General features: G+C 47.2%; 1 protein-coding gene across 3 annotated transcripts in view; it reads left to right on the plus strand.

Moving 5' to 3' along the window:
• The window catches only part of PHKB (phosphorylase kinase regulatory subunit beta), a 115754-nt gene that overhangs the window by 35013 nt on the left and 55900 nt on the right, over positions 1 to 24841 (plus strand). For all 3 annotated transcript variants that reach the window (XR_010747056.1, XR_010747055.1, XM_066349907.1), the window contains exons 7-12: positions 3065 to 3180; positions 13721 to 13784; positions 18600 to 18695; positions 19484 to 19681; positions 21899 to 21956; positions 22901 to 22978. Coding sequence is in view for 1 of the 3 variants with exons in the window: in XM_066349907.1 (XP_066206004.1) it covers positions 3065 to 3180; positions 13721 to 13784; positions 18600 to 18695; positions 19484 to 19681; positions 21899 to 21956; positions 22901 to 22978 (610 nt within the window). In the remaining 2 variants the exon portion in view is untranslated. The remainder of the gene's footprint in view (positions 1 to 3064; positions 3181 to 13720; positions 13785 to 18599; positions 18696 to 19483; positions 19682 to 21898; positions 21957 to 22900; positions 22979 to 24841) is intronic.

The following is a 24841-nucleotide window of genomic DNA, read 5'->3' on the forward strand; positions in this document are numbered from 1 at the left end:
AGTGAGTTCTGACCCCGCGTGGGAGGGCGTCTCTGTCGCAGGCTGTGATGCTTGAACACACGCAGGCACACCTGCAGGCACACTCGGAGCAGAGCCACAGGTGGAATTCGGGGCTCTTCTTACTGAGATGGTCCCCGCAGTGGGAAGTCCCCAAGTGGGGAGGCTGCTGTGTGTGCCAGTCGGTTGTCCTTCCTCTGGTGACGTAGTAAGGGAAAACACAGCCGTACACTGACCGCCAGGCTGTCAGTGGCCTCATGAAGCCACTGTGACACTGCTGCACGAATCCTGCCCTCTCGTGGTTTATAGTCTTCTAGGTCCTTCCAGCTGTGTTTTCAAATCACAGGAAGGAAAGTTTATTGAGAGGTGAAGGGAAACAACAAAGAAGGAATAGTGATGTGAAGAAATTGATAATGACCCCTAAGGTTTCTTCATTTTGCTTCATCAAAAAATTAATTACATGTTTTCATTTCATCTAAATCACTTCTCATTTTTAAAAATATTGTGAAGTACTGATATTCAGATATTTTGGGTAGGGGGAGGGTTGGGGGACTCCTATTTCAGACCAGCCTCAAGCAGCATCCTAAATGTAAAACAGCTAGAAAGTCCTGGCCAGATAGCTCGGTTGGTTAGAGCATCATCCTGGAGCACAGAGGTTGCTGGTTCGATCCCCGGTCAGGGCACACACAGGAACCGATGTTCCTGTCTCTCTCCTGCTCTCTTCCTTTCTCTCTCTAAAATCAATCAATAAACAAAACAACAAAAAACAACAACTAGAAGAAGTGTGACTAAGGCAAGGACCCAGAACCAGGCATTCTGCCCTTTGTTCTTTCCCGCAGAAGAACCCCAGCGCCGGCTCTGGTCCAGCAGAACCCGGTGGGATGAAGTAGCCGCTAATGACAGCTGCCACCAGCACTCCCTGTGAATGTTGCTAATGGCGGCGGTGGTGAAATTACCTTGGTCAGGGGGTGGCTTTGTTCTGTTTGGTATTTTATCTTCATTTTCAATTATAACATTTACTTTTTGGTTTTTCAATATCTGCCACAGTTCATTTTAAATCTTCCTTTGTCAACTGACGTTTGTTATAAACACAATATTGCTTTAAACTCTGCATTCTGTTTCATATGGCTTATCTGTACTTAAGCAATTTTGATATTTTTCTTCTTAAATTTATTTTCTTTGTTGTTTTCTTAAGCTTTTTCTTGGCCATATAGGCTTTATTTGGTAATATACAGTGTTTATGTAGCCAGTATCAATAAGCCTTGAACGTACACACGTGAAATCCCGGAACAGCCTTGCCCTGGAGAAGCTGCATCAGGGGTCACCTGGGGCGGCGGTGAGGGGCCTACACTGAGTCCTGCAGTGAATGAAGTTCCTTTGAGACGTGATTTTTTTTCTCTTACACACTGAGGCTTTGAAGACGTCTTCCCTTCGGTGTGTGCCGGGTGGGGCGGGGCGCGTGCACTGCCCTTCACAGGGATCTGGTGTTGAGGGGTGGGCACAACGCGGGCGTTCAGTTTGCCATATTGAATCGGACATGATGACTAAATTGAACACCCTGTCGTCAGGTCCAGTAGCCGACTTAAGATAATGCCTTTATTAACATGAGCAGCTGCCCAGACAGCGTGGTTGGCCAGAGGTTGCAGGTTCCATCCCCTGTCAGGGTACCTGCAGGAGCAGATCAGTGTTTCTGTCTCTTTGCTTTCATAGTTTTTTGTTTTGTTTTGTTTTTTGGGGTTTTTTTGGTATTTTTCTGAAGTGAGACTCCCACATGCTCTGGACCAGGATCCACCCGGCATGCCCACCAGGGGGTGATGCTCTGCCCATCTGGGGCGTTGCTATGCCACAACCAGAGCCATTCTAGCACTTGAGGCAGAGGCCATGGAGCCATCCTCAGTGCCTGGGCCATCTTTGCTCCAATGGAGCCTTGGCTGCAGGAGGGGAAGAGAGAGACAGAGAGGAAGGAGAGGGGGAGGGGTGGAGAAGCAGATGGGTGCTTCTCCTGTGTGTCCTGGCTGGGAATCGAACCCGGGACTTCCACACGCTGGGCCAACGCTCTACCACTGAGCCAACTGGCCAGGGCCTCATAGTTATTTTTGAGAGTATAAATTTTATCCAATGTCTGCAATTTCTGCTTGGAAGTTTTGTGACTCCTGGCCTGTTGCTTGGAGCCTCCGTCCAGCCACAAGCTCTGAGTCTACAAGGCTGGGGACCAGTCAGCAGCTATGGAAGGGCAGGAGGGAGGGCAGATTCTGGGGCTGACGGACACAGGCCTCCAGGTTGACCCACCGTGGGACTGACTTGTCGCAGAACCAAGAAATACCTTTTTATCGTCAAAGTTGTACCTGTTTAATATTTCATATGGACATTATAGATTCCAATTATCATCTACTATAAAACAGTACTTTATATGTTTCTTTTTTTTTTTTTTTTTTTTTTTTTTTACAGAGGCAGAGATAGACAGGGACAGACAGACAGGAACGGAGAGAGATGAGAAGCATCAATCATCAGTTTCTCGTTGCGTGTTGCAACTTCTTAGTTGTTCATTGATTGCTTTCTCACATGTGCCTTGACCGTAGGGCTACAGCAGACCGAGCAACCCCCTGCTGGAGCCAGCGACCTTGGGTCCAAGCTGGTGAGCTCTTTGCTCAAGCCAGATGAGCCCGCACTCAAGCTGGCGACCTCGGGGTCTCGAAACTGGGTCCTTCCGCATCCCAGTCCGACGCTCTATCCACTGCGCCACCACCTGGTCAGGCTATATGTTTCTTAATTCATAAGTTGCACAGTCCTCATGGACGGTCACAGAGACACCATTGAAAATTATAGAGAAGCATTGACAGACCTCAGTATTCTTTCCATGGGCACAACCTCAGGTTTTCACTGTCAGTGGCATAGCAGCACCATGGTCTAACACAGTCGTCATAGTAACATCATTGTTGCAAGAATCTCAGCAGGTTAAGTGGGGTAGGCGGGACAGTACTTGGATGTCAGATGGTATCTAATTGTTCTGATCACTATCTAAAGATCTGCTCCTGCGTGCCCTTATGCCTGATTTCTTTTCTTCTAGGTCTCTTTTATTCAAAACCTTGTATTTTGTGTGGAAAGAGTTTACCGGGTGCCCGACTTTGGCGTCTGGGAAAGAGGAAGCAAATACAATAACGGCAGCACAGAGCTACACTCGAGGTAATTCGCTGACTTCTAAGTGTTTGGGTTTTTTAAAATTTAAATATGTGAATTTGAATATGAATAAAAATCAGAGTATTAGATTGGCACTGTGGTTTCCATGTTAATTTTCCTCTCTTTTTTCAGCTCTATATATGATGCAGATGAAACTCATTTAAAATTAAAGCAAAGAGCCTGCTCTCAGTGCTTGTGCACAGCTGCGGGGGGAGCAGTGTCCTTCCCAGCCTCCCCGCGTCAGCACTGGCTACCCGCCTCCCACCCAGGCCCTGACCTTTCTGCCCAGCTACGTCCTGTTCCTTCCCCCTGGGCAGGGATGCTCTTGGGAAGATCAAATCCATTAAAAGCGCCAAACACCCGGGTGTGTGCACCGCATGGGAGACGCCCTCCTGTGTCACAGAGCCGAGTTTTATCCCACCCGCCACGCTCACACCTTGCACGTGCAATGTACCCTAACGTTCATTATCCTCTGGAAGAGGCGCGGTCAGCCTCTTGCACTGCAGTTCCGGTTGGGGGGGGGGTTGAATAAACAGCAAGACTGATGACTGACTCGCTAGTTCATGCAGCTATCAGTCCCTTGGCTCCCCAGGGTGAGGGAATAGCTTTACTGGCTGATTGTACTTTTCAGATAGTCTTAAGTTTACACTCAGGGGTTTGTCTTTTAACTAAAAAGTTTAACTCAGAACTATCCATTGCACACTAAACAATCGAAGGATTTAAAGGCTATGAACCGTAGGTCAGCTTAAATCATTGCGACGTCAATGAAATAGAGAAACAATTTAGGAAGCATTGGGAGGGAGGAGTATGCCCCTCTGGACTCTTTTGGATAGAAGGACTAATCACAGAATAAAAAAGTCAAGCTGATGTAAGATATTTAGTAAATGCAAGACTGGCTGCGAATCGCTTAGCTGTGTGATGTCACTAAGACCTCAATCTCCTCATCTGTAAAATGGGGATAATAATAGGTCCACTCTATAAAGTTGTTGAAACGGTCGCCTCAATGTACATCTATGTTAACATATATATGTATGTGTGTGTGCATATATATATTTATAGTGTATGTGTACATTTATACTGTGTATATATAAGTATATTTATAGTGTGTATCTGTGTGTATGTGCAGTATATATATATATATGACTGTGTGTTACATATATGCAAATACTGGCATAAGTCAGCACTAAAATACAAGAGTACTCACATATTTCAGAATATTTTAATAACGAAGATAGAAACAGAAAGGATCTTCTGGTTAACATCAGTCACCTGATATAGAACACTTCCCTGTAAGTCTGAGTCACCAGGGTCATTTCTCTAACAGAGCAGACGAGAAGCCATCAGTGAAAGGGTTGGGGAGGTAGAGAAGTAATTCGGAGGAGAGTTGAGTTCAGACATTAAACAAATTCTGGCAAATAAAAAGAATAGGAAGATAATGTTTTATTTTAGCCACCATCCAAATTAAGTTCTCAGCATTCCAGATTATCAGTCAAATCATAAGGGAAAAAACTGGACTTCACTAGAAAAGGCAATTTTAAAAAATTGCCTTTTATCAGACCCTTTCTCTGCTTTTTAATCACCATTTAATCTGTGCCAATATGGTCACATGACATTGTTTTCAGTATAAAGTATTTGGGGTAGGGTTTTCTGTTTATAAAAACTGTGGTACAGCCTGACCTGTGGTGGCGCAGTGGATAAAGCGTCAACCTGGAAACGCTGAGGTTGCTGGTTCAAAACCCTGGGCTTGCCTGGTCAAGGCACATATGGGAGTTGAAGCTTCCTGCTCCTCCCTTCTCTCTCTCTCTCTCCTCTCTAAAATGAATAAATAAAGTCTTTAAAAAAAAAAAACCAAAAAAAACAAACAAACCTGTGGTACACAAAGGCCTCACTCAGCGTTGTGGATAGCTCTGGGAAACTGTGACTTGAAGTGAAACGACAGGTAAGGAGCCCAGCTTTGCTGAAGGCTAATTGATAGAAACGAAGGTTAAGTTCCCTGGCCTGTTTCTGGACACGGAAACATCACCAGACTTCTCAGTAAGGACCTGAAACACTTCCAGTGTTTAGACATGGAAAGAAATGTGAACTGTAGATGCATTTAAGAACGACTAATAAAAAACAAGTAAGACTGATTCTCCAGCCTGCTTCTGCCAGCTCAGGGCAAGAGGTGGGACCCCACCCCGGACAGGACGCCTTCCCCCACTGGGCTGCTCACGCACGTGCGTGCACTCGTCCTGGGACAATGCAGGCGCTCTAATCACTGACCTGCACATCTTTGGGGTGTGGGAGGAGGCTGTGGCGCCCAGGGGAAACCCACACAGCCGTGGGAAGGACGTGCCCACGCCAGTGACTGCTGGGGACTGGTGTGTTTTTTCTCGTCGGTGTTGTACTGAAACACCACTGAGCGAGAGGAAGGCATGCGAGGACCTGCTGTAAAGTCAGGAAGAACCGTGGGTGAAAGTTACCGTGAACTCTGAGTGAGGGTGTGGGAAGTCCCTAGTGAAAAAAAATAAACAAAAACAAGGCTCCGAATTGTTCTCTTGTAACCAAGCCCCGGTTTTGACATTGAATTGTTAAAGGTTTTATTTCAGGGCTTGGCGACCACTCTGATGCTCTTTGGTACCTTTGCCTGCAGAGCTGATCTGCGTTCCAGCACGCCCATTTCATTCACCTGATGGGAAGCGAAGTTTGTCATTTCGACTTGGATGATGGGTTTTACACATGGATCAGTTTTCTTCTGATTGCCTATAGTGTAACACTTTACAGGTCTCCAGAATGACTTAACACATATTTCATCAAATGCTTCTTTTTTTTTTTTGTTTTTTTTTTTTGTTTTTTTTTTTTTCATTTTTCTGAAGCTGGAAACAGGGAGAGACAGTCAGACAGACTCCCGCATGCGCCCGACCGGGATCCACCCGGCACACCCACCAGGGGCGACGCTCTGCCCACCAGGGGGCGATGCTCTGCCCATCCTGGGCGTCGCCATGTTGTGACCAGAGCCACTCTAGCGCCTGGGGCAGAGGCCAAGGAGCCATCCCCAGCGCCCGGGCCATCTTTGCTCCAATGGAGCCTTGGCTGCGGGAGGGGAAGAGAGAGACAGAGAGGAAAGCGCGGCGGAGGGGTGGAGAAGCAAATGGGCGCCTCTCCCGTGTGCCCTGGCCGGGAACATCAAATGCTTCTGAGCTAAGATCTCCACAGCCCATTTTGGATGTGTTGTTTCTGGTACCAAAAGGGTCTGTTTTGAAGGCGCTGGAGGAGTTAGCACCCCTGGGCGCAGGGCCCTGGTGGGGTCCTGGGCAGTGGGGAGAGAGCCGCCACCTGCCAGGCATCAAGTCCAACCCTTTAAATCCAAGCCCATTGTTTTGGAAAATATATGCCTTCTGTGTAATGTAAATTGAATCCCAAACCTGATGTTGGCTATTGGGAAGCAAACAGGAAAAGGGTACATTAATTAGTGATGAGGGTCTGTATGCGGAAGCACACAGGAAAAGGGTACATTAACTAGTGATGAGGTCTGTATGCCCAAACAGAAAGAAACAGTTCTGAAACGTGAACAGCTGAATACAATTTTACATCCAACAGCATAACTTCAGTTTTTGACCTTGTTAATTCCTATATTTGCAACCTAAGACTGTAGATGCAAAAAGAATTTAAATCTGATTTTTCAAGAGCTTTTTTTTTTTTTTTTTAAATGGCTGTGTGTTCTATACTCTTGGCTTTTCCAATAAGGAAAGCCATTCATAAAATATCAGATAAGTAACTATCACTGCACCACTTTACCCAGAGAAAGGTGCTTTTAGTGGCCACTTTATTCCACATAGTGCTTGTTATTTAAAGTAACGACTTAGTCTTAAGTCATTTTTGATGGCGCAGCCTGTGAGCTGTGATAGAAGCCGCCATCCCCCTCTCCCCGCTTCGTTCCATGTATTTTTGCCACACTGAGCAACCCACGAACACCCCCACTAAAGCCACAGTGGTGCCAAGTGCTTGTCCTTGAAGGAAGTGTGGCTGGGTGGCTTCGGGACTGAATGTGTGGTGCTCGTGACGAGCAAGAGATGGGACTTTGGCTCCCACGCTAGCCCGTTGTTTTTTTGGATTTCCTGGTGGGTTTGTAAACCACCTGGTCTAAACCTATTATCTTTTGTAGAAAAGAGTTAGTTTATACAACAAACTATCTCCCAAGCACGCCTCACTTTACTTGAGCCTTTTAGCCTCTTCAGTGAATGGCGAAGTCATGCTTTTGCAAAAATCAAAGTGGTATAAATGTTCTGTTGGTAACAGTCACCAAAATTAATACATTCAATAGCTAATAATAGAATAATTTTCTAAGAAGGTCTTGTGCTAGTAAACATTTTTAATTCTAAAGACATTATGTGTTCTATTTGCCAATAAAAAGAGCACATTAGGAGTGTGTTTCATTTTCTAAATAGCTTGATGTGGCCAGATATTTAAATTATAGTGGATAATAAATGAACATATTTGTACATTACAATTAAGTCCATTTTTTTTAACCAATTGCATTGGGAAAGAAGATTAAAACTGAAGGCATTTAACATTTCCTCTAGTCTGGTAACAGTGCTTGTTTCTTTTGTAATGCTTTAATTAGAAGACAATTTCCAAATTCATCCCATGGCTATCCTGTTGCAACATCGTTGCAGACAGAACCTTGGGCTAGCTACATTGTCCCTGTCCTCCAGTACAGAATTGACTGTATACTTGCCTTCTGAATTCCTTATTATTCAAACAGTCTTAGTAGCAGGTGTCCCTCACCCTGACAGTGGAGGACTTCTGGCGTTACTCAGTTATATGCGTGTAAAAGTGTGTGTCCTGGGGCTAACCCGGAAGTCCTGTGACCTCAGGAACCCAGTCTTACAGAAGAGAATGAGCTGAATGACCGTGTCTGCCTGCACTGTGAACACACACAACCCCAGGGTCTCTCCTGATCCTGAGGGTCTATAGTGTAGGGTTCCTGTGCGGGTACTATTTGGTTTTCGTTTCTAGTGTGCGAGCCTAAGTATGAGCAGCCTGCTTGTTCTGGGCCCACGAGAGTTAGGGACCTGACTTAGGTTCTCTTCTGGTTACCTGTTGTTGCACCCCGAATTTAGAGGGATGGAACAACACCCTTTTATCATTAATTCTGATGGTTCTGAGGTTTGATGGCGCTAAGCTCGGGGGTTCACGCTTAGGGTCTCTTCTGTGTGTGCTGTCTGCTGGGGGGGCGTGCTGGGGCTGGAGTCAACTGGAAGGCGTCCCCACTCAGGTATCAGGTTGTTGACTGGGAACCTGGTGGGAGCCGTCTGTCAGAAAGGCCTATCTGAAGTTTTTCCTTACAGGCTTCCTTACAGCAGGGTGGCCAGGGTCCAAGGTCCCGCATCCCGAACGAGAGGGCCAGGCGGAGCCGGACTGCCTTTATGCCCTGGTCTGGGAGGCCATGCGGTCTAACTTGCAGCAGGCACTGTGTGCCTGAGGCAGTGAAACTGGCCGTCTTCAGTCTAACTCGCAGCCTGCACTGTGTGCCTGAGGCAGTGAGACCTGCCGTCTTCAGTCTAACTCGCAGCGGGCACTGTGTGCCTGAGGCAGTGAGACCGGCTGTCTTCAGTCTAACTCGCAGGGTGCACTGTGTGCCTGAGGCAGTGAGACCGGCCGTCTTCAGTCTAACTCGCAGCCTGCACTGTGTGCCTGAGGCAGTGAGACCGGCCGCCTTCAGTCTAACTCGCAGCCTGCACTGTGTGCCTGAGGCAGTGAGACCGGCCGTCTTCAGTCTAACTCGCAGCCTGCACTGTGTGCCTGAGGCAGTGAGACCGGCCGTCTTCAGTCTAACTCGCAGCGGGCACTGTGTGCCTGAGGCAGTGAGACCGGCCGTCTTCAGTCTAACTCGCAGGGTGCACTGTGTGCCTGAGGCAGTGAGACCGGCCATCTTCAGTCTAACTCGCAGCGGGCACTGTGTGCCTGAGGCAGTGAGACCTGCCGTCTTCAGTCTAACTCGCAGCCTGCACTGTGTGCCTGAGGCAGTGAGACCTGCCATCTTCAGTCTAACCCGCAGCCTGCACTGTGTGCCTAAGGCAGTGAGACCTGCCGTCTTCAGTCTAACTCGCAGTGGGCACTGTGTGCCTGAGGCAGTGAGACTGGGCCGTCTTCAGTCTAACTCGCAGCCTGCACTGTGTGCCTGAGGCAGTGAGACCGGCTGTCTTCAGTCTAACTCGCAGCGGGCACTGTGTGCCTGAGGCAGTGAGACCGGCCGTCTTCAGTCTAACTTGCAGCGGGCACTGTGTGCCTGAGGCAGTGAGACCGGCTGTCTTCAGTCTAACTCGCAGCGGGCACTGTGTGCCTGAGGCAGTGAGACCGGCCGTCTTCAGTCTAACTCGCAGCCTGCACTGTGTGCCTGAGGCAGTGAGACCGGCCGTCTTCAGTCTAACTCGCAGCCTGCACTGTGTGCCTGAGGCAGTGAGACCGGCCGTCTTCAGTCTAACTCGCAGGGTGCACTGTGTGCCTGAGGCAGTGAGACCGGGCCGTCTTCAGTCTAACTCGCAGCGGGCACTGTGTGCCTGAGGCAGTGAGACCGGGCCGTCTTCAGTCTAACTCGCAGCGGGCACTGTGTGCCTGAGGCAGTGAGACCGGGCCGTCTTCAGTCTAACTCGCAGCCTGCACTGTGTGCCTGAGGCAGCGAGACCGGCCGTCTTCAGTCTAACTCGCAGCCTGCACTGTGTGCCTGAGGCAGTGAGACCGGCTGTCTTCAGTCTAACTCGCAGCGGGCACTGTGTGCCTGAGGCAGTGAGACCGGCTGTCTTCAGTCTAACTCGCAGCGGGCACTGTGTGCCTGAGGCAGTGAGACCGGCTGTCTTCAGTCTAACTCGCAGCCTGCACTGTGTGCCTAAGGCAGTGAGACCTGCCGTCTTCAGTCTAACTCGCAGTGGGCACTGTGTGCCTGAGGCAGTGAGACTGGGCCGTCTTCAGTCTAACTCGCAGCGGGCACTGTGTGCCTGAGGCAGTGAGACCGGCCGTCTTCAGTCTAACTCGCAGTGGGCACTGTGTGCCTGAGGCAGTGAGACCGGCCGTCTTCAGTCTAACCCGCAGCCTGCACTGTGTGCCTAAGGCAGTGAGACCTGCCGTCTTCAGTCTAACTCGCAGTGGGCACTGTGTGCCTGAGGCAGTGAGACTGGGCCGTCTTCAGTCTAACTCGCAGCGGGCACTGTGTGCCTGAGGCAGTGAGACCGGCTGTCTTCAGTCTAACTCGCAGCGGGCACTGTGTGCCTGAGGCAGTGAGACCAGCCATCTTCAGTCTAACTCGCAGCGGGCACTGTGTGCCTGAGGCAGTGAGACCGGCTGTCTTCAGTCTAACTCGCAGCGGGCACTGTGTGCCTGAGGCAGTGAGACCGGCCGTCTTCAGTCTAACTCGCAGCCTGCACTGTGTGCCTGAGGCAGTGAGACCGGCCGTCTTCAGTCTAACTCGCAGCCTGCACTGTGTGCCTGAGGCAGTGAGACCTGCGTCTTCAGTTGGGAGCTCCTTCCCTGTCCGTGCTCGGACCTCTCCTGCCTGCATGGTTTCCGATGAGCGATTCAGGCTCATTCAGTTGTTTCCCCCATAGGTCAAGTGTTTTCTGTCATTCTTTCTTTTGTCTCCTCCTCTCTGCCACTGATCCCGTCCACTGAGCTTTTAATTTCATTACTGTATTTTTCACTTCTGGAAACTGCCAGCCCGTCCCGTTTCTTAGCCAAGGCTGGCTGTTCTTTCATTTATTTTCCCAGTCCTAGTCATAATTGCTCACCGAGCGTTTTCATCATGGCTGCTTTAAAATCTCCATCAGATACATAATTCTAATGCTGCGTGCTTCTCCATGTGAGCGTCTGTTGATTGGCCTTTATTATTCAGTTTGAGATTATTTTTTGGTCCCAGATACAATGAGTGATTGTTTATTGAGGGTGGGGACATTTTGGGTCTCATATTATAAGACCACGGATATTATTTTCATTTCCTATTTTAGCTGTATTTTTTGACACCACTCTGGCAGGGGCAGGGAACAGGGGTCACCTCATTACTGCCAGGTGAGAATGCAGGTCCAGGGGTTTTGCTGACACGCTGGATGGAGACTCCTCCTTACAGCCAGGCCTGGGTGGGTGTCTGGCTCCCCAGGGGGCCTCCCCTGACGCATCCTGGTTGGGAAGGACAGGAGGACCTCATTACTGGTTCCCAGTGGACCTCCACTAGTGACAGGGAGAGGGTGTGACCTCTGAATACTTGGCAGGAACGGGAACCCTGACTCCTTAGTGGGCTCCTCTGATGCCATCCCAGCAGGATGGGGCGGGTCACCTCCTTACGGGCCGGTAGGGGAAGTCTGGGTTCCACAGACGAGCTCTACTGACACTAAGGATCGAGGGGGAGACTTCTTACCACCCATCAGAAGTGGGAGTCTTGACTTCCTCCTTGGACTTCTCTGATACACCGTGTAGCTCAGAGGGGTCTGTCTGTCCCCATTACAGACGCAGGGAGGAGTGTGAACGTCCAGGGCTCCCACTCAGCCACAGTTGTTTTCTGACTGGTTCTTGTCTGTGAGTTTTCTGTTTTCATAGGCTACCCTTCTCTTAGACCTTTGGCTAGAGAGGGAAGGCTTTTGTGGGCCCTTTTTTATTCTTTTAAATGTGCCTACTGGCATTGCTTCTTCAGCTCTGGTCTGGTATAGACAAGGCAAGAAGGAAACCCAGGAACCTTGGCGCACTGCCGTTCCTGGAATCCCGGGACTCTGAGCCAGACGGACTCTCCGTCTTCCCAAGTCATCGTGCCGGTGTTTGTGTAACGCCCAGGGTGTGCCGTTGTGCTGAGTGAGAGGGTTAAGGACATGCTCGACTCCACTTTCCGTCCATGTGTTTTAGGTTTCTCATCTGTTTACTCTCCCGTGGTACACATACTGCTCACTGGAGAACATTTCACCTAAACAACCCGGAGAAAATGTAGGTTGTGACGACACGAATAGCATAGAACAGTGGTTCTCAAACTGGAAGTGCGTCCACACACCTGGAGGGCCTCTCACACCGACTGTGGGGCCTGGCTCCCAGGGAGGAGAGGCGCCGGCGTTTCTGAGAGGTTCCCAGTGACGGTGACGGTGACGCTGCAGCTCCGGGATCCCCTTTGTCCGTCACGGCCTCGGAGACATGCCGAGATGATGGCGGGTCATTCGTTTTATGTGCTATTAATGACATAGGCCGTTGCTGTTAGAAAAAACATTGCAAAAATAAAGAGTTCAAAGAAGAACATTGCAGTAAGTAAAATAAGCTGGATTTTAGGTCTAGAATACATAAAGGTTGATATTTATAAGATGACAGTGTCGTCTCTTTAATGACATTTGGGTCTTCCCAGTTTTTAGTTTTATTGTATGTGGCATTTGAGAGTTCGAAGAAGTACAGATTGTATTACAAAGGGAAGAATATGGCAAAAAATGAGAGGTGAACATAAAATAGTGCCTATTTTATTAGTCCCTGAGCAAAGAGTATTTGAATGGGTATATCAAACCGCGCCCCATCGTAAATTTATGACATGTGAGATCTTTTTTAAGGCTCTGTGTTGGTGTCAGAAAAGCTCTTTTAGCCCTGGCCGGATAGCCTGGTGGGTTAGAGCATTATCTGGATATGCAGAGATTGCCGGTTCAATCCCTGATCAGGGCACGTACACGAACAGATTGATGTTCCTGTCTCTCTCTCTACCCCCCTTCCTCTCTCTCTAAAAAAAAAAAATCAGTCAGTAAATATATATATATTTTTTAATTTTCTGAAGCTGGAAACGGGGAGGCAGTCAGACAGACTCCCGCATGCGCCCGACCAGGATTCACCCGGCACGCCCACCAGGGGGCGATGCTCTGCCCATCCGGGGCGTTGCTCTGTCGCGACCAGAGTCACTCTAGCGCCTGGGGCAGAGGCCAAGGAGCCATCCCCAGCGCCCGGGCCATCTTTGCTCCAGTGGAGCCTTGGCTGTGGGAGGGGAAGAGAGAGACAGAGAGGAAGGAGAGGGGGAGGGGTGGAGAAGCAGGTGGGCGCTTCTCCTGTGTGCCCTGGCTGGGAATCGAACCCGGGACTCCCGCATGCCAGGTCGACGCACTACCACTGAGCCAACCGGCCAGGGCCTCAGTAAATATTTTTAAAAGAAGAATTAAAGCGTCCTCCTTTAGAAGAAAAGAAAGCTCTTTGACATTGATCGGAACTAACGATGCCCAGCCTGGTTATTGCTGTGCGTGCCTCTCTCTAAAGTTCATCCTTTTCCCCCCTGAGTTACTGAGTGTAAATGACGCCAGAATGAAAACTACTCCCATCGATGGTGCGGCCATTTGTCTAGATCAGGGTGAACTTAGAAACATTTTCCCCAGAAGATCACTAACGATAAAAATGAAAAATGAAAATAGTGACATGTCAGACTGAAGTCCCTCAGACATTCTTCTTCTGATGGAAGTTGTTGTAGGTGTTCATAAAGAGCTTTGCTTGTGAATATTCATCAGCTCGTGGTTCTTATTTTTAAACTCAGCTAGATCAGAGTTATTATAACAAGTTTCCCTTTCTCTTTCAGCTCCGTGGGCTTAGCAAAAGCAGCTCTTGAAGCAATTAATGGATTCAACCTCTTTGGCAACCAGGTAAAAAAAAAAAAAACAACAAAAAACAACAGTGGCAATGACAAAATATGATTAGTATTTTTTAATTACATGTTTAATTAATTTGGCCATTCATTAACCAACCCATTCCTTATGATCAGAGAGTGTCTGAAATTTATGTCGTAGCTCATGGTTGAACAAGCTTCCCTTTTTGAATCTGTTTTGTCAGATAAATTTTAATTTTCTAACTAAAAAAACATTGCTTAATGAAAAAAAAATCTTTTGACCAAGAATTCTTATTATCTTTGTTCAACGACGTTTCCCTCCAGTCCCTTGACGGGCTGTCACGTTTTGAAATATTTCTGGCGTCACAGAGCCTGTTTCCCGTGCTGGTTCTCACGCTGGTTCTGATTTAATGTCTATCCACATACCACCCGGGCAGATGGAGTTTGTGTAACGCATTCAGACAAAGAACCGGAAGTTTTGATCCTAGCTTCACCCGCAACTGACTGTGATCAGATGTCTAAATCTCATTTTTGTTGGAATGAAAGGGAAGCCCTGGGGGTGGCCTTAATTTTTCATAAGCTCTGTCTGTAACCAGCTTCTGCACATAACCAAGTAACCATGGGTGGAGCTGGTGATGGAAAGGAGCGGAATGTAAGAATACACAGCCCTTCTCTGGACCCAGAAGTAGGCTGGTTTTCTTCAGCAGTTTTTATAGTGATTTCTAAAATGGAACGGCCAAGGAGATTTCAGGCTGATGTTATAATTAACCCTAACCAGTGGTTGGCAAACACATTAGTCAACAGAGCCAAATATCAACAGTACAACGATTGAAATTTCTTTTGAGAGCCAAATTTCTTAAACTTAAACTATAGAGGTAGGTACATTCCTTATTGAGGTAGCGCCCGCACGTGGTATTTTGTGGAAGAGCCACACTCAAGGGGCCAAAGAGTATGAATATTATGCCTCCCCTGGAGTTCCCTGTGCCCCGGCACTGAGCCCTGGGCTTACAGCAACATCTCTCTTCCTGAAGAGTTCAGGATTCGTGGATGCCGTCTGTATCTTTCAATGTCTGTCATTCCCTTTTCATCCCTGCCTCATTCTCAATACAGCATTTATATGTGGCTGTGTGTAAAAGATGGAGAAATGGGAGGGAGGGAGGAAGGAGGGAGGGAGGGAGGGAGGGAGGGAGGGAGGGAGGGAGGGAGGGAGGGAGGAAGGAAGGAAGGAAGGAAGGAAGGAAGGAAGGAAGGAAGGAAGGAAGGAAGGAGAAGAGCATGGCATAAATAAAGGCATCGTATCCTCATTTACAACAGGCAGGAAAGATGGGAGCAACTGAAGTGTCCATTGATGGAGGAATGGATACAGAAAAACACACACACACACACACACGCACACACACACGCACACACACAGGAATATTATTCAGCCATAAACGAGAATGAAACAGGCTATACCTTGAAGGGGTAATGCTAAATGAAGTAAGTCGGACAGAAAAAAGGCAAATCCTATATGATCTCACTGACTCACTGATGTGTGGACTGTAAACAAACAAACCACAAAAGCACCAAGGCCGTAGATACCAGAGCTCACTGGTGGTTGCCGGAGGTGGAGGGGAGGGCGGAACGGGTGAAGCCGGTTGGAGGCACAGACCTGCAGTCAGAAAGCGAGGCCTTCGTGTGGCTGTGATGTCAGGGATGTGATGTAAGGCGGTGTGTGTGTTTGGAGAGCGCAGTCCAGACTCTGAGCAGAGTTCCAACTCTCAGCCCCCAAACCCGCCCTTGAGCGGAGTCGGGGCGTCTCCCGGAAGTGGCAGGTTTCGGGAGAAGGAAGATGCAAGCAAATACCCACGGTTAGCCAGATGTTTGAGGACACACACTCATGAAGCACTCACTCTTTGGTGTTCCTGACTCTCACCGGAGCAATCATGGTGCTGCTGGAGCCAAGGACGGAGGGGGAGGGAGGGAGAGAGAAAGAGAGAGGGAGAGACGGAGAGAAAGAGAGAGGGAGAGGGAGAGGGAGATGTATATATATATATATATATATATAGAGAGAAAGAGAGAGAGAGAGAGAGAGAGAGAGGGAGAGAGAGATGGAGAGAGAGAGATGGAGAGAGAGGGAGGGAGAGAGAAAGAGGGAGAGAGAAAGAGGGAGAGGGAGAGAGAGATAAAGGGGGAGAGAGGGAGAGAGAAAGAGAGAGAGAAAGGGAGGGAGAGAGGGAGAGAGAGAGAGATTGCTCATGCCATTCGAAGCTGCTCAAAGCAGTGCCCATGGGGCCGCTTCCCTTTGAACTCGGCAGGCCTCAAATTAATGTGTCTGATCGTTTCAAATAGGTGATAATTAGTTCCAGGGGCACATCCTCCTGGATGATTTTTTTTTTAATTCACTTCTGACTAGGAAGAGCCGCCCACAGCCTCGGGCGATTTTTATCCTGTAAAGCGGGCTGTGTGCCTGAAGCCAGTCCGCTTTGTAAGAAAGAGGACAGCAAACAAGGTCGTGAACCGGCCTTTGACCTTCGTGATTAAAATGTCCAACAGCAGGTAGCCGTGTCCCCCTGGCCCGTATCCTAGGGGCTGGCAGAGGAAGAGACCTGAGCAAATAAGCCATTTATTTTCGGCCAGAAAAGAGGAGTTGGCTGTTTATATTAATCAAATAATGGCGAGAATGGGCGGGTTTGCCCTTTCCACTTCATTATTTATAGATTATGCTACTTAGATTGTCTTTAAAAATTCAGCTCAGGGCAGCCTGATGTGGCAGACAATTACTTTTATTAATTTCCAGCCTAAGAATAAATGATAATTCCTGTTCTTTTCTGTGTGAGGCTCCCAGCATCTCGAACCCACTCATTCCTCTGCTGTTGTGTTCTAACCCCTGCCTGCTCCCCCTTTTCCCCAAATTCAGGGCCTAGCTGTGGTCCTCACCCTTTCCCTGAGACGCCCCAAGTTCCCTGCGTGATCTTCTCCTGTCCCCTTCAGAGGTCACGCATCCTCACCCTCACCCTCCCATCTACCCCGCAGCTGGCACACAGCCACGCCGGCCCAGGACGGCCTTCTGGCCTCCTCGTCTGCTTCAGTGTTCAGCTGGTTCAGGACTGTGTCACGGGGTGGGGGTGGGGGTGGCAACAGAGGTCAACTTCCCTCTTCCTTGTTTTCCGGGAAGCAGAGAAGCAGAGAACACATTTCGCCCCAGTGGCGACCGCGCACACAGCCCCGCTCACCTCAGCGTTGTGGGCGGAGAGGAGGACGAGGGACCGCAGGGCACTCGTCCTGTTGTAGGGACAGCCCCTCCTTCCTTCTTCACTGGCGGGTGTGTCGGGGACAAAGAGGGTTTAGGAAATGATGCTGTGAATGAGAACTCGTTCTGTTTTATGAGCGAATAGTCATGTGTGGACATGGGTTCACAGGAGAAATATATATACATTGAGTCTGATGTATGGGCCTGTGGCCTAGGGCTTTGAATTTCAGTCTAGGTGATTGATTGATTGATTGATTGATTGATTGATTTGAGGTATTTTAGTTTCAGGATGAGAGTTAGGGTGAGAGTTAGGTCATACTGAACCAACAGGATTTTCATGGTTAGTTCTCTCTTCCTTTCCCCATGTGGTTTTCTGAGTATCTTTTTATACGGGAAGCATTCTTTGTATTCCCATTTCATTCTCTTTGATTTTCAAAACATTTAGCTCCCCGGTAAGAGCAAAGTCATGCTTCCTCACGAGTCTGCTCTTGCATAAGGAAAGCTCTGTGGCTAAACAGTAAAAATTTTTTTAACTTAGTTAAGCTTGGTTAGCAACTGATTACCATTTTTTGTTATAGCTGTGTTTTTGGTTGGTTTTTTGTTCTTCCTTGAAAGATATATTTTCATGTGGGAAATCGTATGACTTAGAGATTTGATTTTGAACCCTTGCTGTACTAAACTAAGATTTAACATCCTTTTTCAGTAAAATGGGAACAATAACATCCACATGTGGGGATTAAAGGAGCTAGTCCGTGGGCAGTGTAAGGCCCAGGGCCTGACTCAGTGACTCCTAGCTTGGGTTATCTCATTACTATTATTGTTTGAGACTCTCCTGTATTTATATCCATAATTCTGGATGGTATCTAAATTTGTTTAGTTTGATCATTTAATCGATGTTCTTTATTATGACTGTACAATGAGACTTTAGGAATCTGAATCAGTTTTCGCATTATTCCTTGTCAAAATGTTAGCTAAACTAGTATTTGTATTTTTATTAAAGTAAACATATTTAATTGATTAGTTATCTTATAATCCATACATTTTGATTTATAAGAAAACCAAGGAGAAATGAATGCATTAACATGTGTTGATATTTCTCTCTCTCTCTCTCTCTCTCTCTAAAAATATCAATTAAAAAAAAAAGCACCAGTTGAGAAGGTACATTTCTTGGGTTTGAATTCTGGCTTTGCCACTTGCTAGCCTTGGGCAACTTAATTAACCTCTTGGTATTTCATATTGTTCATTGGTAAACAATAGTACATACTATTATTGGTCCTATTAGCAAGGTTTTTATGAGGTTTAAATGAGTTCATGTACATAGAAAAGTGCTTAGAACGATGCTTGGCACATAGTATGCACTTGATTAGATGTTAGCTCTTACATTTTGATTTATAAGAAAACTAAGGAGAAATGGGGGAAATAGAAAAATAACATTTTTATGATTATAAAACCAATGTTTCTTGCAAGATATGTGAGAAATACTGAACGTATTAAAAAGAAAATTTAAATCAGGTCTGATGCCGCTCTCAAATGCAGCGAGATGTTTGTGTCTTTGCGAAGTGTCTTTGCCATCGGCGTACCCACCTTTCTCCAAGCCCTCCTTCCTCTTCCCTGCCCCAGGGCTGCTCGTGGTCGGTTATATTCGTGGACCTGGACGCTCACAATCGCAACAGGCAGACCCTGTGCTCGCTGTTACCCAGAGAATCAAGATCGCATGTGAGATACCTTTATGATAGTCAATATGAGCTATGAGTTCATGATTCTTCTCTTGGATAAACTTTTATATGCCTATGGTAGATGTGTACAGATTTTTCTAGGGGTTATTTGTGGCTCTATCTTTAGAAAACGCCCCAAGTGGAATAACTTAATTATTTAAAAAGATAACTACTATATAGAAGTAATGCAAGCTTTCCATAAAAGGAAAGAAAGTCCATGAATATGCAAATGTTAATGTAGTCTCTTCTCATTATTTCACCGCTCCACTTCCGTCTCAGGGAGACACATTTGTGTTCATAGGGTTCCACATGTTTTGTGTACTTATGTAATATTTTTACTTTATAAAACGGGAAGAATATTGTTCATAATGCTTGATAACTTCGTTCTGTGAAGGGGCCGGTTTCACGTCTATAAACATTTCTACACTATGGCTGTTAATTTACTCACCTAGCCGTTGGACATTTAGTTTTGTGTTTCTCACCATTATAAACAAATTGTTATGACTAAGTTGTAATGACTAATTATTGGTGTTAGAGTTTTTACACACACTGCCTTCATTCATATCTTCAGGTGTGAGTTCAGTGTTGAGCCTGGAAGAGTCCTTGTTACTGAACAGTTTTATCTCCTCTGTGAGGGTCACTGTGTCACGCCATGAAGAGATCTCTCTGTTCCTCGGAGCACAGAGATCTCACCGGCCGCTGGCCGCCCGGTTGGCGTTTCCGTTACTCCTGCTAGGCTGCTGCTCACGCCCCCCAGGTTCTCACCACCCTCTCTGCATTGTTGCCCAGAACACAGATGCCGCCCTGCTCCCCTGCATCAGCTACCCTGCGTTTGCCCTGGATGACGAAGCCCTGTTCACCCAGACACTCGACAAAGTGGTTAGAAAATTAAAAGGAAAATATGGATTTAAGCGTTTCTTGAGAGACGGGTATAGAACACCATTGGAAGATCCCAACAGACGATACTACAAACCAGCTGAAATTAAGGTATCGAAAAATGTCCCCTATCAGATAGCGTAACAGAGTGGTGAGAAGCACCGATTACGCCTCGGCTGGGTAGCTCAGTTGGTTAGAGCGTTGTCCCAAAATACCAAGGTTGTGGGTTCGATCCCCGGGCAGGGCACATACAAGAATCAACCAATGAGTGCATAAGTAGATGCAACAACAAATTAATGTTTCTCTCTCTCTAAAAACATCAATTTAAAAAAGCACCAATTGAGACGGCAGATTTCTTGGGTTTGAACTCTAGCTTCACCACTTGGTGACCTTGGGCAGCTTAACCACTTTGTATTTCATGTTCTTCATTGGTAAAATAATAGTATGTGCTATCATCGGTCCTATTATCGAGGTTCTTATGAGGATGAAATGAGTTCATATGTACAGAAAAGTGCTTAGAATGACATGTGGCACATAGTTAGCACTTGCCAGTGTCAGCTCTCGTGACAGCTGCTCCTGCTGGGCCCTGTTGATTCCCCAGGTGAGTAATTTCTCTGCTGACTTTGCCTGCCTGTCCCAGACCGTTTACCTTAGATAACAAGAAACACCTCTTTGTGGTCTGACTTTCGTGTGTTAAACAAATGCTGCCCTTTCCTGTTTAACTTAGACACTTCCCTTTGCAATGCAGTCCTCTGAATGTTGAGTTTGAAAATATTTTATATTTCAAATACACATGATTCCACTATATCCAGATGTATACTCACTGGTTTAAGCTGTCCAGAAAATTGTAACACGCCTCACAAAAGGTAAGCATCCATCCACATTGCTGAAGGTTTGCTTTAGTGGGTCAATTGAAAGTTATTTGCTGGCCCTGGCCGGTTAGCTCAGTGGTAGAGCGTCGGCCTGGCGTGCAGGAGTCCTGGGTTTGATTCCAGGCCAGGGCACACAGGAGAAGTGCCCATCTGCTTCTCCACCCCTCCCCCTCTCCTTCCTCTCTGTCTCTCTCTTCCCCTCCTGCAACCGAGGCTCCACTGGAGCAAAGTTGGCCCGGGCGCTGAGGATGGCTCTGTGGCCTCTGCCTCGGGCGCTAGAGTGGCTCTGATTGTGGCAGAGCAATGCCCCAAGATGGGCAGAGCATCGCCCCCTGGTGGGCATGCCAGGTGGATCCCAGTCGGGTGCATGCGGGAGTCTGTCTGACTGCCTCCCCGTTTCCAGCTTTGGGGGGGGGGGGAAAGAAAGTTATTTGCATAAGTGTGGTCATAACCTTGATTCACTCACTGAAGACAGGTTCGGTTTGTGAATCTATATGTAGACGTGCCTAGGCTGGGGATACTACTAGTCGTCCTACAATACACAGTACCGACCCTAAAGCAAAGGGTTATTTGGCCCAAAATGTCAGTAGCGCTGAGGTTGGGAAACCTCAGTGTCAGCTGTCATCCTGTCACCCTGGGTGGCTCCCAGCAGCCTTCCAGCTGCTGTTCGTATTTCTCGTCCTAAAACTCTTATACACTTCCACCTGCCCATCGAGCAAGTACATCCAAGGAGTGAATCCGACCCTGTTCAGTGTTCACCACGGCTCCAGCTCAAAGCCTCAGACTCTCAGCATGACCTCCCAGGCCCTTCCTGACCTGGCTGGCCCGGCCTGCTTGGTGGGTTTCAACTTTCACCATGTCTTCCCTGCTTGTTCCAGAAACACTGAGTTGCTGTTAGATGAACAGACTTGGTGCTTCCGTGCCTCTGTGGTCTGTACTGTTGTGAGGGGCCCTTCGCTCCTCTCCCTGGAGAAACCTATCAGGCGTATCTGAAGTTCCTCCTTTCTTATAAACCCTTCTCTGAGCCTTGGACAGACTCAGGTGGTTTGTTCCCTGAGTTCTGGATACAGCACGGAGAGACATTTCAGAAGGTGTGGCAGTTGGTAGCGTCCACGCCCGCCTCCGCAGGAGGCTGGGGGCCCTGGAAGGCAGGTTCTCCAGTGTGTGTAGCCCTCTGTCTAGCTGACGCTGGGCATTGCTAAGTCATTCGTAAATGTTTTCTGAATGAATGCCGTGTGATGGATTCAACAAGCGAGCTCTCGAAGAATGAGGTCAGAGCATATTTAGTGAAAAAGAACAATGAAACTACTTATAAACCCAGTTCATTTTGTTCTTAGCCTAAACACACATCCTTTTGTATATCCTGACTCTAATTGTCCTAATTAATGTATTGTTCCAATATAATTGTCCTAATGAATTGTTCGTGACATTTTTAATATTTTATTTTCTGTTTCAGCTGTTTGATGGCATTGAATGTGAATTCCCCATATTTTTCATTTACATGATAATTGACGGTGAGTTTTTCTCCTGAAACTTAAACTCGGGGGACCCGTGTCTGCGGAGAGGCGGACAGGAAACAGGGCCCCTTTCCGCTCACGGAATAGACCCCACCTCAGGGACGTTCACTGCTGTGCAGTTCTGTCTGCTTCTCTGCTTTCTGATTGAATGTTCAATCACCTAAAGAATTTAAAAATACCTGGAATTATTATTTTTTTCTTTTTTGTATTTCTCTGAAGTTGGAAACGGGGGAGGCAATCAGACAGACTCCCGCATGCGCCCGACCGGGATCCACCTGGCACGCCCACCAGGGGGCGATGCTCTGCCCATCTTGGGACATCACTCTGCCACAATCAGAGCCATTCTAGCGCCTGAGGCAGAGGCCACAGAGCCATCCTCAGCGCCCGGGCAAACGCTGCTCCAATGGAGCCTTGGCTGCGGGAGGGCAAGAGAGAGACAGAGAGGAAGGAGAGGGGGAGGAGTGGAGAAGCAGATGGGCACTTCTCCTGTGTGCCCTGGTCGGGAATTGAACCCGGGACTCCCGCACGCCAGGCCGACGCTTTACCACTGAGCCAACCGGCCAGGGCCTGGAATTATTTTTTAAAATGACACAACTATTGTCGTATTTTCAAAGAAGAAATTTGTATGTGTAGAAACCACGAATACCATACTCCGTGACATCGTGACTACCTATGTATGTAACATTCATACCGAAGAACAGAGAAATTTCTATTAAAATTCAGTTTTCAGTTCTAAGTGCTAACATGACCTTCCAGAATCGATTTCCTGGGAGAATATTACATGCATTTTCATTCTCCTTTTTTTTTTTCATTTTATTTTTATAACTTATGTAGAAAATTACCAACATAGTTATAATGGGGTTAATAAATTTTTCTAAGGTAAAATGTCTGTAGTGCTCGCTGAGCTCAGATGCTATTGGAATTTATATTTTACGTTTTAGGAGTTTTTAGAGGCAATTCTAAACAAGTGAAGGAATACCAGGACCTCCTGACCCCCGTACTGCATCAGACCTCAGAAGGTACAGTGGGCCGTCTTTTCAAGAAATCCATCTTACTGATAATCTCCTTAATGTTCCTTTGAAATGTGGAAATGATCCCTTTATAAACAGAGCAATTTATAGTAAATTGAAAAAAAAAATGAGTGGGGCCTGGAATGAATTAGAAAGTGTCATCTACTATTTGTTGTAATAAATTTGTTTTTATAAAAGGAGTCCATCTGGCAAGACAAAGATAGTGATGAAGTTGGGTGGCTGTTGTTCTCATTGCGAACTGTAATTGGCCAGGTGGGCCGAGGCTCACCCGTGACCTGCCGGAACTCCTCCGCTCTGTGTGGTCGGAAGGTGATAGAAAGTGGCGGATGGATCTTCACCCAGGTCCCCAGGAAGGCTGTGTTCTGGCGAGCGCTAGAGGCCCCATCTTCTCCTGAAGGCTGCCTTTTTCTGGGAGCGCTCTGGCCTCCTCTTTGGAGTTCTTTCTTGGGCCTTTCGCGTGTCGTTTTGAATGTCTGCTGTGAAGCTAAAATGTCACCTTCCGAGGATAAGTTTAATATTTTAGAAACGATCGAAGGGCCCAGTCTTATGAGCAGGACGTTGGTTCCCATTAAAGGCCAGCAGGGCCCATCAGAGAACCTAGCTGACTTTCCAGCAGGACTCGAACACTGAGCCTCCAGGGCTGTCAGAGGAGACGTGCCAGGTATCTTTGGCGTTTGGAACCATCGCAAATGAAGAATATCTGTCCTCCTGAGTGGCCAGCTTTGAAAACATATTTGTCAGGAAGTTAAACATTGTTAGTTGTTGATCAAGAATGGATGGTGTTGGGCCTGACCTGTGGTGGCGCAGTGGATAAAGCGTCGACCTGGAAATGCTGAGGTCGCCGGTTCGAAACCTTGGGCTTGCCTGGTCAAGGCACATACGGGAGTTGATGCTTCCTGCTCCTCCCCCCTTCTCTCTCTCCTCTCTCCCCCCCTCCTTTCTAAAACGAATAAATTAAAAAAAAAAAAAGAATGGATGGTGTTGTGGGCACAGTGCACAAACTGCAGTCACGGCACAGAGCCCCTTCTGGTCCCCCGCGAAGGCTGTGGGATTCCTTTAGGGGTCCCCCCTGGGCTCCCAGAGTCAGCACTTCACCCTCTGTCTCACCCCGTAAAACACTTGTAACATTAATAGAACAAAATGTTCATGAATAAGCATTGAATTCCAAATTTATATTAAAGCTAATAATTACTTATGCTCGAGACTCATTGTCCAAGGTGAGAGAGAATAGAACGCATGTTGGAATGGAGTCAGACCGTGGAGCGGTCAGGTGTGGGTTGTTGTGTGTTGTGTGGGTAGGTAAGGAAGCCACACTGGAGACTTCATCGCAAGCAGAATGATGTCCGAAAGTGTTCTCTGTGTGTAATAGACTTTAGTATTGGTTTTTCACAAATATTGCTATTGATTGATGCATGAAGAATGAGTTTTAAGGAAACCAGTGCAATTTCATTAGGGAAATTAAGTTCCCCATGGGCTGATTTTGCAAAAACAACAACAACAAAAACTCTTAGAATGTTGTTGTTTCCCTCTTTGTATCGTTGACAAAGGTTCTCGTCTTTAAATAATAATTTCTAGTTTCTCCTAAGGAATATTTTTAAACAGGTTGGTCACAGGGGAAGGCCAATTTTTTTCTCTTCAGTGATAGAGAATGGTAGATAATGGGCTTACTGTTTAAAATGGGGATTTCTTTGCTCTAAGCAATGGCTCAGGGTTATAATTCTTCACTTGTGATTAGCCAGTATCTCATTTGTAAAGCTTCCACAGAATAATCCTATTAAATATCACTTCTTCTCTGTCTCTAAATATTTGCATACTGTGTTTGTTGCTTCCCCGTAAGGTGCTAACATGAAG

This window comes from Saccopteryx leptura, chromosome 9 (assembly GCF_036850995.1).
Source record: "Saccopteryx leptura isolate mSacLep1 chromosome 9, mSacLep1_pri_phased_curated, whole genome shotgun sequence".
NCBI classification, from domain to species: Eukaryota; Metazoa; Chordata; class Mammalia; order Chiroptera; family Emballonuridae; genus Saccopteryx; species Saccopteryx leptura.